The sequence below is a fragment of the Lutra lutra genome, chromosome 1 (assembly GCF_902655055.1).
Source record: "Lutra lutra chromosome 1, mLutLut1.2, whole genome shotgun sequence".
NCBI classification, from domain to species: domain Eukaryota; kingdom Metazoa; phylum Chordata; class Mammalia; order Carnivora; family Mustelidae; genus Lutra; species Lutra lutra.
This window is the reverse complement of record NC_062278.1, coordinates 167,671,191-167,686,841: the sequence shown is the minus strand read 5'-3', so window position 1 is coordinate 167,686,841 and position 15,651 is coordinate 167,671,191. Positions and strand designations below refer to the sequence as shown.

General features: G+C 46.4%; 1 protein-coding gene across 1 annotated transcript in view; it reads right to left on the bottom strand.

Moving 5' to 3' along the window:
- The window catches only part of FGD5 (FYVE, RhoGEF and PH domain containing 5), a 122,653-nt gene that overhangs the window by 29,815 nt on the left and 77,187 nt on the right, over nt 1-15,651 (bottom strand). Inside the window, 5 exon segments of the mRNA XM_047743843.1 lie at nt 752-810; nt 1,402-1,452; nt 3,206-3,293; nt 3,924-4,080; nt 4,350-4,510. Of these exon segments, the coding sequence (XP_047599799.1) occupies nt 752-810; nt 1,402-1,452; nt 3,206-3,293; nt 3,924-4,080; nt 4,350-4,510 (516 nt within the window).

Sequence of the window (15,651 nt, the reverse complement as noted above, 5' to 3'; positions counted from 1 at the left end):
TGTGTATTTGCCATAGCAGAGCTGAGGAAGTACTCGGCAGGCATAGCACCATCACTCCCACCTCTGCCCGTGGAACGTATTACTAACTGACCACCAAACTCCTTTTCCCTGAGCTAGGACTCAGCCTCAGGATACTTCTTAACACAAAGCTCTGGTCTCACCTTAGTGGAGCAGAAAATATGGGACACAAGTAATCAACATACCACTCGAATAGAGTTGGGACGTAGGATAAAGTTGGCCATCCTTGGCAGAAAACTATTTACTAAATACCAGGTACACCCTGGCAGAACCAGGCATGCACTTAGAGCTCACATATTCTTGTGGACAAGTGGTTTTCAGACTTTTGTGAGCAAAATATCTACTTGGGGTATTTGTTAAAAATGTATATCCCTGGACCTGCCCCAAAGATATTCTAAGGAGTGCCTAGGAATCTGTAACTTACAAGGCACTCCAGGTGCTGAAGCAGAGGGTCTCAGACCACAATCAGGACATTACTCACCAGATCTGTACAAGTCTGTAGCCCCCTCACTACCGTAATGGTGAACCAGAGACCCAGACAGGAATACACAGTACCTGAGGTCACACAGCAAGTGTCAGGGCCAGAACCCGAGGGCCAAGAACTCTTTGCCAGGTCCCAGCAGATGGTTGCCTGTAGCACCCGCAGAAGTGGAGTATCACAAGGCAGACCTGGGCAGGCTAGAGGGAGTCCTAGACCTGAATCCCAGAGAAGGGGCCCAGGAAACAGACTTACCCCTTGCTCCATGCTGTCGTTGGCACGGTCTGTGACTTTGGAGATGAGCGTCAGTGCACCTGTGGAGGGTAGCAGAGAAGATAGCAGGCCTTCTGTAGAGGAGGGCCAGTCCAGGAGCCACCATCCTCGCCTCTTTTCTGTCCTCTCCTCTCTCCCACCCACTCCCCAAGATCACTGCAGTTGCAGGGGCTTGTCTGTGGGTGGCACCAAGTTTTCCCACAGCTGGATCAGGTTAGAGGCCCAACCCTTGTTGTGCTACTACTGCCTAAGTGTCCTTGGCAGTGACTTGACCACTTTATACCTTAGTTCCCTTGGCTGTAAACTGAATATGTTAAAATAGGGACTGCCCTGGTAGTTCATATGCATGGACAGTCACATAGAACTGGGAGGAAATAGGGACAGTACAGTGACTTTCTGAGACCTGACACCACCTCCTAGCACCAAATTCTGATTACTGCCCTCTTCTTTGACTGCCCATCCCAGGGATGTCTGTGCCTGAGGTGAGGGGGAATCATCTCAGAAGCTCCAGAGGTTTCCTGCCCACTGCATATCCAGCTGTCAGGGAGGGGGCTATATCCTACACCAGAGCTGGGAGAACAGGGACCTAAAGAGGAACATGTCCTCATCCTCCAGGTTTATGCTGCACTTACCCTGCGTGTTATCGTACTCAGCTGAGTCCGGACAAAGGTTGTTTAAATAGTCTGCAAGGGGAAAAAAAAAAAAAAGTCTTCAAGGAGAACAAGAGCCAGGGTGAGTTTGCCCCTGGGAGGCCAGTCCCTCCTGTCCCCAGCAGGAGCCCCCCTTCTAGACTTGGAGGAAAAGTGCCAGAATGGGGTATCCACCCTCTCACCCCTGTTAGCCCTCCACACCACCACACTAGAACAAAACAGCCTCCTGAATCATCACCAGCATCACTGCCAGCACTACTAGTCATTCACTCATTCAACAAGTCTCCATTGAGTGCTTGCTGTGTGCCGGGCACTGTGCTATGCCTTTGGCATATGGACACAGACAAGGTGAATCCCTGCCTCTTGAGAAGCACATTGTCTACTGGGGGAACAGATGTGACCATCAACACAGTGGGGTGTGATATAGTAAACCTTTAACACATTTATACCCACAAGCTCTACATGGGCTGGCCTCTCTCCAGTGACTTCTCCATGTCACTCACTCATTCTGGCAATGCTGGCACTCTTACTATTGCTTGAACACGCCAAGCCTGTTACCCCCAGGCCCTTGCACTCACTACTCCCTCTACTGGTACTCTCTTTCTCCAGGTCTTCATAGGGTTTGTGTCCTCACTTGGCAGAGATCTCTATGGAGTGTTACCTCCTCAGAGAGGTCCTTCCTGAGTGCTGTATCTAATTCAGAGCCCTATTACCCCCATCCCCTCAGCCCGCTTTATTTTCTTCAGAGCTCTTATCACTGACATATCTTTATTTCCTTGTTAGTTTGTTAAAGTATAAGCTCCACAGTGTCACAGAGTTTTGGCTGTTTAATTCACTGCTGTATCTCTAGCATCTAGCACAGAACCTTGTACACAGTGGACGCTCAATATACATTCGCTGAATTAGATGAACAAATTCCATGTCTGTTGGCCCTAATATACTTTCCTTATGGCTTTGGTCACTACCTGGAATTACACGCATATCTCTATGTGTGGGTGTCCATCTCCCTTACTGGGACAGCAGTTTCCCAGGAGTGGTGTCTTTGTCCATTTGGGAGTCAGCTGGGTAAATGAGTCTGGAGCTTAGGAGAGAGGTGTGGTATTTCTGGCAGGTGGAGGGAGGGAAGGGATGACTCCCTGTGGAGAGTTTGTAATACAGGAAGGAAGGAAGGAAAGAGGACCTAGCACTGAGCCCCAAGAAACACTGACATTAATGAAAGAGTGGACATCGGGAGGTTGTCAACACAGATGGAGAAAGGTAGTAGAGAGGTCTCAGGGAGGCAGGGGGAAAGAGTAAGTATATCACAGAAGCCTCAGAATAAGAGGGATGAAAAGCAGAAAGTGGTCAGTGGTTAAGCCACAGAGATGGCCACAGCAGGTTCAAAGTGGAAAATGACCACTGATTGGGCCTTAAGAAGGGCTTGGTGATAAGAACAGCTTTAGGGAAACAAGACATCCACCGAGGAAATGCAGAATGAGGGAAGGGATGAGTTTCTGTGTTTTAGGATGGGGGAGGCTGAAGTAAGACACAGAAGGTGGCCACTGAAGTGAGGTTTCCATGTCGGCAGCAGGGGGTCCAAAGCTCAGCTGGAGGGAAGGTGGGGGCAGAGTCTAGCGTGTCTGGAGAAGCAGGTGCCAGGAACTGAGAGTAGTCCTCCCTCTACCCATTCCCACCATGGTAGGAGGGGAGGTTGTCATCACAGAGTTGGCCACCGTCACTAGCACCCCTCCTCAGGTGCCTCCCCGACACATCACCTCAATGCACCCTGACCTCCTGTGGGGCCCACCTGTGAGGAGCACTTGGTACTGGAAGAGGCGCTGAACCACCCGCAGCAGTCGGTGCTTCACATTCTGGCCACCTCCTTGCTGACTCTGCTGCTCCCAAGAGACAAGAAGGACAGAACTCCATCAGAGACCTCTGTCTCAAGGCACCAGACTCACGGCATCCTTCATACACTGTTCCATCCACACATTTTCCTTGTCACACTGAGCTTCTCCCCAATCTATAAAACTAGGATCCCCTCCTCCAGGAAGTCCTCCCAGATTAGCACCACCCTGCTGTGACAGTTCCTTCCTTCAAGCTCACAGTCAGTGCTATATTCAGAAGCATGGATCTACTAGTCCCTGCTTTGCATCTAATGTTAGTAAAAGGGAAAAAGCCCCCATTTTTCTGTCTAGTAACTGAATACCCAGTTTGTTGGTCCATTGTTGGTCACTCCAATGGCTGGGGCCCTAGCTTGCTTTATGCTTTTCTACTGGGACAGGAGAATGGTCACTAAAACCCTCACCATGGTGGGGGCTCATAGAGTTGTCATCGATCATCCATGAGGGAATGATCTTGGTTCTAGGTCTTCCCTCCTACTGGGTCACCCTCTCTTCCCGCAGCCAGGTCTTCCCCTCTGGCCTCAGACCTACCAAGAAGCCCTACTGATTTACAATAAGCCCTTCCATGCCCACCCCACCCTGTATCCTTAGGGCAGGTTCTTAGAGGACCAAGGGACCCACCTCGAACTCACGGACAGCAGCTGCCAGCCGGGGAGAATGCAGGCAGTTCTCACTGAGCAGACTCAGATACCTGTCGAACTGCAGGATGTGAGTGGCATGGTGGTCAAAATCCTGCTCCCGGGCCAGGAAGACGTCAGCCACCTTCTGCTGGCCCTCCCTGCAGCAGGGGAGAGGGATGGGACAGCGAGAACTCAGCCTTTTGACCAGCACAGTATTCACTGGTGAGCGCTGGAGTCACATTACTGGGTGGCAACCCCAGCTTGACCCTCTTGTGCTCGTTTTACTTTAGGTAAGTGACTGAACATCTGTGTCTCGGCTTCTGCATCGGTCAGAATGGTGGAGACACCATTTCACATGCTGGGTTTTAAGAGCCCCCCGCCCAGTGCAATGGAAGGAAGTAGGGGCAGGAGTCCACGGACAGCTCACCAGTGCAACAGCCTCTCCCCCAGCTCCTCCAGGATCCCCTGATGAAGGTCTCGGATGGCTGGGAGTTCACTCAGGCCACGCCTCAGCTCCTCCCTGGCCAACGTGTCCTTGCCCTCCTGGTCTATTTCATCCAAGGCCCTCATGACAGCTCCGTGGAAATCCTGAAACACCAAAGGCCTGTTACCACAGCTCACAGGACTGAGCACAAGTCCTCCCTGGGAGCTCCCCCCATGGCTTTGAAGCCCTGACCTACACAGATAGTATAGAACTTTTGGCCAGCATTTCAGACCCCAGCATTCTTACCTGTAAAACAGGGGTGATAACACACACCCGGTGACCACAGATAACTCGTGCCCCAAAAGCACCCAATACAACGCCTGCTACAGTGGAGGGTGTTAAGCATGTTCATTCCTGAACTTGGGTCATGCTCTTCGGGTAATCCCTTCTTTGAAGTAATTAATATACAGTGCTCTACCATTATCCATCTTTGAAAAGGTTCATGCACTGTGTTGCTTTAAAACAAAGGCTAGGGGTGCCTGGGTGGCTCAGTGGGTTAAAAGCCTCTGCCTTCGGCTCAGGTCATGATCCCAGGGTCCTGGGATCGAGCCCTGCATCACATCGGACTCTCTGTTCAGTGTGGAGCCTGCTTCCCTTTCTCTCTCTCTGCCTGTCTCTCTGCCTACCTGTGATCTCAGTCTGTCAAATAACTAAATAAAAATCTTAAAAAATAAATAAATAAAATAAATAAATAAAAATAAAACAAAGGCTAAAGAAATCATAGGCAACTCCTCTATGGTGTGTTAAGCAGTCACTGAAAATGATACAGATGGTGACTATGTACAGATATTCATGTCCTAGAGCCAGGAATCAAGAAGGGATACAAAGTTGTGTTTCTACCTTAACATAGTCCTGTAAAACAGAAACAAAGGAAAAAGCTAAAAGGAAATGAATCAAAATGTAAATAGTAGTTGTATCAGGGCTCTAAGATTAGGAATGATTTTTTTCTTCCCTGTTTTCTAAAATTTCTGTATTATGATTAATTACTTAAAAATTCAACTAAATTGAATGAACATTAAAATGATAACAAATGCAAAACATTTTTCTCACAAGAAAAAGTTTTTATCTTCAAATATACCTGCTCTTGCATGAACCAGAGCTCTGTAGTTTTAAATGTATGGAATATACTGAAACCACCTCAAATTGTGGAGCAGTGCTCATCAGGAAAAACTTTAGCATCAGAGGTCATGTGATCCAGTCCAAATAAAGGTCAAATCACCTTTATAATATTTAGGAAAGATGACCACACTGCCTTGTTTGATTGCCTCCCTGATGGAGAACTCACTGCTGAGCAAGACAGTTAATTCCACTGCTGAACGGTTTTCATTGCTAGAATGGTCTCTTTACATTGAGATCTGAAAGGGGAAATGCCTGAGAGGATGAGCAGCCCCTCCTCCAGGAAGTCCTACTGATGTTCTCTCACAGTAAAGGAATGCCGGAGAAGGGGAGGGCTAGGAAAAAAAGGCAGGGAGGTAGGTCAGGGTCAGAGAGAGGGACAAGGGGAAAGAGAAAGAAAAATGAGAAAGCAGAGAGAAAGAGAACAACGGAGGGGAGAGAGATAGGGGAGAAGGGACTGACGGAGAGAGCAGGACAGAGAATGGGAGAGGCAGCACATTCTCCCGCGTCCTCCCCTCCTCCAGTATCTGTAATGAGGCTGCCGTCAGACAGAGGACACCAGATGTGGGGGTTACAAAGGTCTCTACTTCCTGAACACCTCATCCTGTCTGAAGCTGACCTCCTGCTGCTGCAACCTGTTCTGCCAGGAATTGGGGGGTAAGGATTAGGAGAGGGTGGCTCACCCTGGCCTGTGGTTCCAAGGAGGGAGAATGAGCTGGCTTTTCCTGAGGCCGGCCCTCATCAGCCCTAGTCAAGTGCAATTTGAAGGTCTCAGGACATCTCTAGTCCCATCACTGAGGTCAGAAACTTGGGGCTGAGTCTTGAACTAATGAAGAGACTCTCTGGCTGAAGGCATGTGTGTCCTTAAGTGGATGCCACATGCTAGAGCTCTAATTAGAAACCAAATCCCATGGGGCGCCTGGGTGGCTCAGTGGGTTAAGCCGCTGCCTTCGGCTCAGGTCATGATCCCAGGTCCTGGGTTCGAGCCCCACATCGGGCTTTCTGCTCAGCGGGAAGCCTGCTTCCTCCTCTCTCTCTCTGCCTGCCTCTCTGCCTACTTGTGATTTCTCTCTGTCAAATAAATAAATAAAATCTTTAAAAAAAAAAAAAAAAAAAAAAAAAAGAAACCAAATCCCATTGCACCTAAGCTTCCAGAGCCTTTCCTGAAAGCATGTTTCAGAGGGTGGAGAAAGTGTCATCTACAAGTGAGAGGCAAGTAGGGGGAGGTGGTGTTTAGTTCTTATTTCCGCCCACAGCTGGCTCTGGGACACTGGGGTTGTTCTGAACCTGGAGTGGGGGTTTCTCTGCTGACACAGGGCAGGAGGACCCTCCCACTCTTCCTTATGAGTCTCCATGGTTAGGACCCAGCCTCCAGCCCTGCAGGTTCTTCTCAGCCTTGGCATCCCAGAGAAAGAAAGAAAACATCCTGATGTAGACAGTAATCCCTCTTGATTGGGCAGTTGGCTGACAGGACTTTCAACACATTGTTATTGGCTCTGCGCCAGGTTTAAGCTCAGATACACCAGAAGAGCAGTTGATGACTGTGGATAAGCTGTCACCTATATGAGCCTCCGTTTCCTCACCTGTAAAATGGGGATAACAGTACCACTAAGCACAGCACAAGGCTGCTGAGAGGCTCATCCTTACGTTTAAAACTGCTTTGTAAACTGTGAAGTGCTGTCCCCATGGCAGTTGTGATTATATTGTAGTTATGACATCTTCAGAGCAGGGTCACATCTGTTTTGTTTCCTGCTGTGTTTCTAAAGTCCAAAGAGCATGTGACACAGAGGAGTTTTATATTACTCACTGACTACTGACTGACTGAAAGACCTTTAATTAATGGAAAAAGAGAGTGAGCCACAGGGAAGCCAAGATCATAATTCGGTCACTCTGCCGCCCAGACCAGCACATAAAGGGAAAGAGGGTGAAGGCGAGGGAGAGAAGGAAGGACAAGCAAAGACAAGACTGATGGCTGCATGTGCATTGGACCCCAGGGAACTGAAATATTAAATGCTCTGCAAGCTAGTTTCTCATCTGTAATTAATTCTCACTAAATTGACTCAGTCCCAACGGGCAGTATGGCCATCATCAACATGACTCATTTCAAAAACCAGAGCATAATTGGACTCGCCACAAACATCCGTTCTTAAAACTCATGCATCGGCTGGCAGTGCCAAGTGCCAGCCACACCATCCATCACCCCCTAAAAGGTTTCTGCTGTCTCAATAGTTCTGGCCATTACTACACCCAGGGTCTCTCAGACGGAAGAAGAAAGGAGGTAGGAGATACCCGGCTTTTATCCCCTTATTCATTCAACATATATTCTGACTGACTGTTCTGCACGAAGCCCTGAGGAAACAGTGAAAGCAGGAAATGCTATTCTGCCCTCAGAGTTTGCAATCTAGAGAAAAAGAGGAGTGAAACCACAATTTCTACTCAGAGGTGTAAGTGCTGTGATGGAGAAAAGCATAGGATCCACAGCTAGCCACAAGGGAGACCTGGCTTACCTCTCAGAAAGCATGCCAGAAAGGCAACACCTCCACTGAGATAAGAGGGGTCTGTTTCAGGCAGAGGGACAGCATGTGCAAAGGCCCTGAGGTGGAGAAGGAAGTAACCTGAGTATGTCTTGGGTACAGTGTGTGTGTGCACCTTGCAGGAAATGTATAGGATTAGAATATGATGGCACTGGAAGATCATACAGAGAACCCATCCCACAGGGCCCTGCAGGCTTTTAAAGGAACTTGGGTTTCATTCCGGGGTGACAGGGAACTACTGGATCAAATTTCTATCTTAGAAAATTTACTTTGTTGGGAGAACAAACTGGAGGTAGCCAGAATGAGGGCAAGACAAGTGAGAAGGCTGTTCTAGTCATCCAGGAGAGAGGCCCAGACCCAATGGTGGCCATGGGGATGGGGAGAGGGGATGGATGAGAGATACTAAGGAAGAAGAACTGAATGGCCCAATGCCTGCAGGGTCCAGTCCAAACCCCCTCTGGGCTCTAGGATTTCCTCATCTAGTCCACCTTCTTACCGCGTTCACTTCCCAGATCCCTGTGGAGCTCCTGTTCCAGCCTTAGAGATTCTAGGCTCCAAGCCAACGCCTAGAGAACACAAATGAGTCCTTGTCTACCTGGACAATTGCATATGTGTGACCTTGGGCAAGTCACTTCATCTCTATGGACCTCAATTTTCTCCTTTGCTAAATGGGGATACAAATACCTTCTTCACAGAGTTTGTGCACATTGCCTTCTGCTATGTTTTAGGATGATTTGTTTTTATGCTTTCCTTCTCCCCTAGGTTGAGGTGCTGTAACCCCAGCACCCAGGCCAGGGAAAGTGAGCAACACAACAGTCAACATATACAGAACATTGCACGCCATCTGAGCTCAACACTGCACAGTCACTTTCCCATCTAGTCCTCAGAACAACCCTTTCACTTTGGCAGTATTATTTCCTTTTGCCAATAAAATAATCAGGTCCAGAGGGGTTAAATAAATTGCCCAAAGCCACTAAGATGGCAAGATTCAAGCCAAAGTCAACCTGATTCCAAAGTCTCAGCTCTTTCCCTTGTTCCATGCCAATTCCACATTTACAGATGGGCACAGACAGGGAAGTGACTTGCTCAGGTCAAGGAAGTGGAGAACCCAGTTCTCCAGAGTGATGGCCAGGGCTCCTATCCAACCGCAGAGACCATAGGACAGCCTGGTGGAGAGGCCTGAGTGTGAGGACTGCATCTCTGGCTCTGGAGCCCCGACAAGTTTCCTGGAGTTCACAGGTTCTCAGAACTCTGTCCTAGGCTTGTGGGTAGGGTGGTGGAAGTAGGGACCTCCTATGCAGGGCTTAGTCCCTTGGCCCCTTTTTCTCTTTTCCAAACCTACTACTGAGTTTTCTGGGCAGCACAGCATCTCCATTCTCTGGACTAAAAAATTGGTGGGTAGTCAGAATGTCAAACCACTGATGTTGCTGCTAAAAGTCAAGTGCACTCACTGGGATCCCATCTGGCCAAACACATACCAAACTCAACCAAGACCCACATTTATCACAAACATGCACTGGCAGGCCATGAGCTATCCAGGAGACATGGCTTCACCTGGCCTGGTCAGTCACTGGAGGGTACTTTGGAACCCTGAAAACAATTCTGTGTCGGGGCACACAAAGACTTTTTTTATTCTTAAGAGAGGGAGGAAGAGGAAGCGGGGACAGAGTGGGAGGGAGAGAAAATCTTAAGTAGGCTCCACGCCCAGCTCAGAGCCCAATGTGGGGCTCGATCTCATGACTGCAAGATCATGACCTGAGTTGAAATCAAGAGCTGGAAGCTTAAACAACTGAGCTACCTAGGGGTCCCTAGACTTCTTAAACTGTATATAAAAAAACTGTATATAAAAAGTATGAGCCATACAGAAAAAGTAATAAATTGGACTTCATGTTAACAGATTGAATATGAAAAAAGGGAATTTGGTTGTTCTATGTACTACTGCTATTCTTGTCACTTTTCTGTAAAATTGAATTTATTTATTTTTATTATTTTTTAAAGATTTTATTCATTTACTTGACAGACAGAGATCACAAATAGGCAGAGAGGCAGGCAGAGAGAGAGGAAGGGAAGCAGACTCCCCACTGAGCAGAGTGCCCGATGCAGGACTCGATCCCAGGATCCTGGGATCATGACCCGAGCTGAAGGTAGAGGCTTAACCCACTGAGCCACCCAGGTGCCCCCAAATTGAATTTATTTTTAAATAGAAGTTCAGGGACACCTGGGTGCACAGTTGAGGGACTGAGTTTCAAATCATGATCTCAGGGTGGTGAGATTGAGCCCTGTGCCGGGCTCTGTGCTCCACACTCATTGTGGGGTCTGCTTGAAATTCTCTCTCCTTCTCCCTCTGCCCCTCCTACCTGTGCTCACTCTCTCACTAAAATAAATAAATCTTTAAAATAGATAGATAGATAGATAGATAGATAGATAGATAGACAGACAGAAGTTTAAAATCATTGAAAAAGTAAGATGAAAAATAATAAAATGCTTAGGAATAAATTTAACAAAAGCATACAACCTGTACTCTAGAAACAACAAAACATCACTGAAAGAAATTAAAGAATGGGCATCACTGAACATCACTGAAAAAAATTAAAGACATTAAAGAATGGGTGGCACAGTCAGTTAAGCACCTGACTCTTGATTTTGGCTCAGGTCATGATCTCAGGCTTGTGAGATCCAGCCCCACATAGGGCTTCGCACTGGGTGCTGCCTATTTAAGATTCCCTCTTCCTCTGCCCCTACCCCTCTCTAAAAAAAAAAAAACAAATTAAAGAAGACCTATAAAATTGAAAGATGTCTCATATTCACAACTTAATACTGTTAACAGAGCAATATTCCCCAAGGTGATATACAGATTCATCTCAACCCCCATCAAAATCTCAGTTGCCCTTTTTTTTTTTTTTTTTTTAAGGATAAGCTGACAAGCTGATTCTAAAATTCACATGGAGTTATAAGGGACCCAGAACAGCCAAAACTATCTTGGAAAAGAGGAACAAAGTTGGAAGACTCACATTTCCTTATTTCAAAACTTACTAGAGGGCTACAGGAATCAAGGTTGTATGGTATCAGGGTGCCTGGGTAGCTGTTGATTAACTGTCTGGCTCTTGGTTTCAGCTCAGGTCAGGATCTCATGGGTCATGAGACTGAGCCACATGTTGGGCTCCCTGCTCAGTGGGGAGTCTGCTTGAAGATTCTCTCCCTCTGGACCTCCCCTGCTCTCTCTCTCTCTCTAGCTCAAATAAATAAATAAATCTTAGAAAAAAAAAAAGACTACATGCTATTGGCATAGGACAGAGATAAAGATCAAGGGAATAGAATTAAGAACCCAGAAATAAATCCAGAAATGTTTATGGTGATTTTTTTTAAAGATTTTATTTATTTATTTGACAGACAGAGATTACAAGTAGGCAGAGAGGCAGTCAGAGAGAGGAGGAAGCAGGCTCCCTGCTAAGCAGAGAGCCTGATGTGGGGCTCGATCCCAGGACCCTGGGATCATGACCTGAGCTGAAAGCAGAGGCTTTAACCCACTGAGCCACCCAGGCGCCCTTTATGGTGATTTTTAACAAGGGTGCCAAGCAAATTCAGTGGGAAAAAAGCCTTTTCAACAAGTGATGCTGAGATACTTGGATATCCATATTCAAAAGGATGAATCTGGACTCCTTCTTTATACCATCTATAAAAATTAACCCAGAATCAAACACTTACATGTAAGAGCTAAAACTATAAAACTCTTTAAATAAAATATGGGAATATATCTTTGTGATTTGGGACTAGAAAAGCTTTCTTAGATATGACACCAAAAGCACAAGCAACAAAAGAAAACAAATTAGATTACACCAAAATTAAAAACTTCTATGCTTCAACGGACACTCTTGAGAGAGTGAAAAGACAACCCACAGAATGAGAGGAAATATTTGCAAATCACAGATCTGATAAGGGACTTGTATGCAGAATTACAATGGAAAGATAACCCATTAAAAAATGGGCAATGGGTTTGAAGGCATTTCTCCAAAGAAAATATACAGATGACCAAGAAGCACATGAAAAGATGTCTGACATCATAGTCATTAGGGAAATGCAAAATCAAAACCACAGTGAGATCCCACTTTGTACCCACCAGGATGGCCACAGCAAAAAAGACAGATAAAAACAAGTCCTACAAGGAGGTGGGAGAAATTGGAACACTCACACACTATTAGTGGGAATCTAAAATGGTGCAGCCACTTTGGAAAACAGCTGGCGGTTCCTCAAAAGGTTAAAAAGTTACTGTATGATCCAGCAATTGCACTTAACGGTGTATTCCTAAGAGAATGGAAAACATATGTTCATTACAAGAATTTATCCATGAATGTTCACAGAAGCATTTTCAGAATAGTCAAAAAGTGGGAAGCACTCAAATGTCCATCAGCTGATGAATGGATAGACAAAATGTGGTCTATCCGCATAACGGAATGTTAGCCACGGAAAGGGATGAAGTACTGAGACATACGACAATGTGGACGACCTTGAATACATTATACTAGTGAAAGACACTGATGACAAAAGGGTACGGTTTATGTGAAATGTCAAGAACAGGAAAATCTACAGAGACAGAACTGGACAGCTGGGTGCCTAGGGCTGGGGTGGGCTGATGGGGAGCGACAGCTTAGGGGACTGCACTTTCTTTCTGGGGTGATGAGAATGTGCCAAAATTGACTCGTGATGATTACACAGCTCTGAACATGCTAAAAACCATTGCATTTTACACTTTAAATGGATGAATTGTATGGAACGAGATTTACATCTCAACTAAGCTATTAAAAAATGGAAATAGGGAAGCCACAGATTGGGAGAATATTCACAGTGCGCGTATCTGAAAATAGACTTGTGTCCAGAATATTTAAGGAATTCCCTACAGATCTGTAAGAAAAAGACAGACAGCCCAATTTAAAAATAAGCAAAAGACTTCAAATGTGGATTTCCAAATGGCTAATAAACAGAAAAGATACTCAATTTCATCGACCATCGGGGAAAAGCAAGCTAAACCCACAATGAGAAACCACCATGAGCAGCCACAAGTAAGAAGACTGACAATACCAGTGTACTCGCAGCATGAGGAACATTACTCCCAGATGTTGCGGGCGGAAGTATGTATCGCTTCAACCACTTTGAAAACCTATTTGGCAGTTCCTAATAAAAGCTGGATCTGTGCTTACTCTATGACCAATAATTCCATTCTAGGTAGATACTGAGGAGAAATGATTGCTCATGTTCCCTCAAGATATGTGTGAGAACATTCACAGCAGCTTTATAAGAGCCCGAGCTGGAAACGAGCTAAATGATCATTAACAAGGGGATGGATACACCAACGGTGGTATATCCACACAGAAGAATACTTGGATGAATCTCATGTATTGCGCTGCGGTAAGGAAGCCAGACACAAAAGAATACGTAATTCACGATTCCATTTGTATGAGGTCCAACAACAGGCTAAACCAATCAAATGTGGTGGAAAGCAAAATAGTGGTAACCTCTGGTGGGTGACATGGACTGGAGAGGGGCACAGAGGCATCTTCTGGGATGGTGAAAATATTCTGAGTGGTAGTTACAAGTGCATGCACATGCATACACACACACACGAAAAATTTAAGCCCTGCCCTTAAGATTTGTGCATGTAACTGTATGTAAGTTACAAAACATTTTTTAAAAAAGAAAGCTGCTCTCTGAGGTCCCTGGGTGAGGGAAGACAAGGGCTGCTTTCCCCCACTGCCTTGTGTCTCTTCCAAGCCCTTCTTTTAAAGTTAAACTCTTGGGCTTGGAGTTCATGGTCCAACCTACCTCCACACCTGCTCACTCTGCATACCAGGACTTCTCCAAGATGAGCATGCTTCACAATCATCTGTGGGACTTATTCAAACCCCCATTGCTGGGCCTGCCTCCAGAGCTTCCATTTGGGAGGCTGGGGATGGGGCTGGATAATTTTCATTTCTCCCATGGTCCCAGGTAATGCTGCTGCTGCTGGTCAAGGGATCACACTTTGAGCACCACTGCTTTACAGGAATCCTCTTTTCCAGCCTCTGTGTCTTTGTTCTGTGCTTCTGGCATCTAATCCATATCTTGTTCATCTTTTCAAGCTGCTTCAAATGCCACCTCCAACATGAAGCTCTCCTGGGCTACTTCAGCAGTCAGTCTACAGCCTCCAGAACTCTGGGGTCACAGCCTGAAGGGAACCACCCTGATCTCAGAAAGTCTCTGAAGTCTCATATTTTAGCTTATGAATTAAGGCATGTTTTACATTATTCTCTAAAATATATCCATGTGTGATTTAATTTACTTAAAAATATATATCTAAAGCAAAGCAGAAGCTCTTAGAAAAGTGTCCTGCTGGACACCTACTACATTCCTCAGGCAGGGTTATGTGTATCCCAGCCTGAAAAGCAATGGCTTTGCAAAATTTTGCATTGTCAGGCTATGTCCTTACCCTGTATGTTTGTTATCTTCTCTCCAATTGCGGAGAGAGCAGACTGTGTCTCATTCACTTAAGTTTCACCCTTAGATTGACCGAGCTTTGTTCATAACTGTGCTGAATGAATGTTTTTAAACCATCTCTTTTAAAGCTTCTGGCTATCTGTACAACCAGAGTTGGGGACCAGTGTTCTAGAGGATGCTTGTCTTGAAGGGACAGGGAATCACAAAGAACTCGTGCTGAAGGGACCTTACAGGATCATCTGTTTGTGGGCCTCAAATGATACTGCCCATCAGCATCACTTGGAGGGTTCATTAAAACACAGATGGCCAGGCCCCACTCCCAGAGTTTCTGATCTCACAGCTGTGGGGTGGGGCTCAAGAATATGCATTTCTTATAAGTTCCCTGGTAATGCTGGTGCCACTGGTTCGGCGACCCCATTGGGAAAACTACTTTCTTGGTCGACTATTTCTCACACTGTGCTCCGTGGAGCCCCAGGAGGAGGCAGGCAGAGGTACCTTAAGGAGGTAGAGGCAGGGCCCAAACTCTGGCCTCCACCCACCTTTGAACCAAAGCATCTCTCCTTTTAGCTAGTCTTCATATCGGGGTTCCAGGTAAAATTCCATTTGAAGACAAGCTTCCATGGCTAAAAATGTCTGAGTCCCACTGGCCATCTCAGGGTGAAGGATTAAAAGGGAGAGAGACTTTCCAGGGTTACACAGCAATTCCTTTTCTTGAACTGAATTTCTTGAACCCCACACACCTGGGGTAGGAACCCCTTTCCTGAGAACTCCCCAAGAGCTACTACATTCATACTTCCCAGTACGGAGAGCTCACCCACCCTCCCTGGCAATTCAAATGGAAAGAAAGCACATCTTCTCACACTGAACGGAAATCCGTCTCTCTCTGGGTCCACAAAGATCAATGAGTTCATTGTGCCCTGGGAGAACCTGCAAGAACTCAGAAACAGGGCCTTCCCCACTCAATTAAGACTTACTTCTTAATGTTGTCTGCGGACATGGGCGCAAAGATAAAAGTAAGAGACAGACACACAACCTTCCTAGATCCACACAACTTCCCCAGCTTGAGGCCATCTAGGAGTTTGGCCTGGGTTAACCTCTTGGTTCCCCAGCATCACCCCCTCCCATCC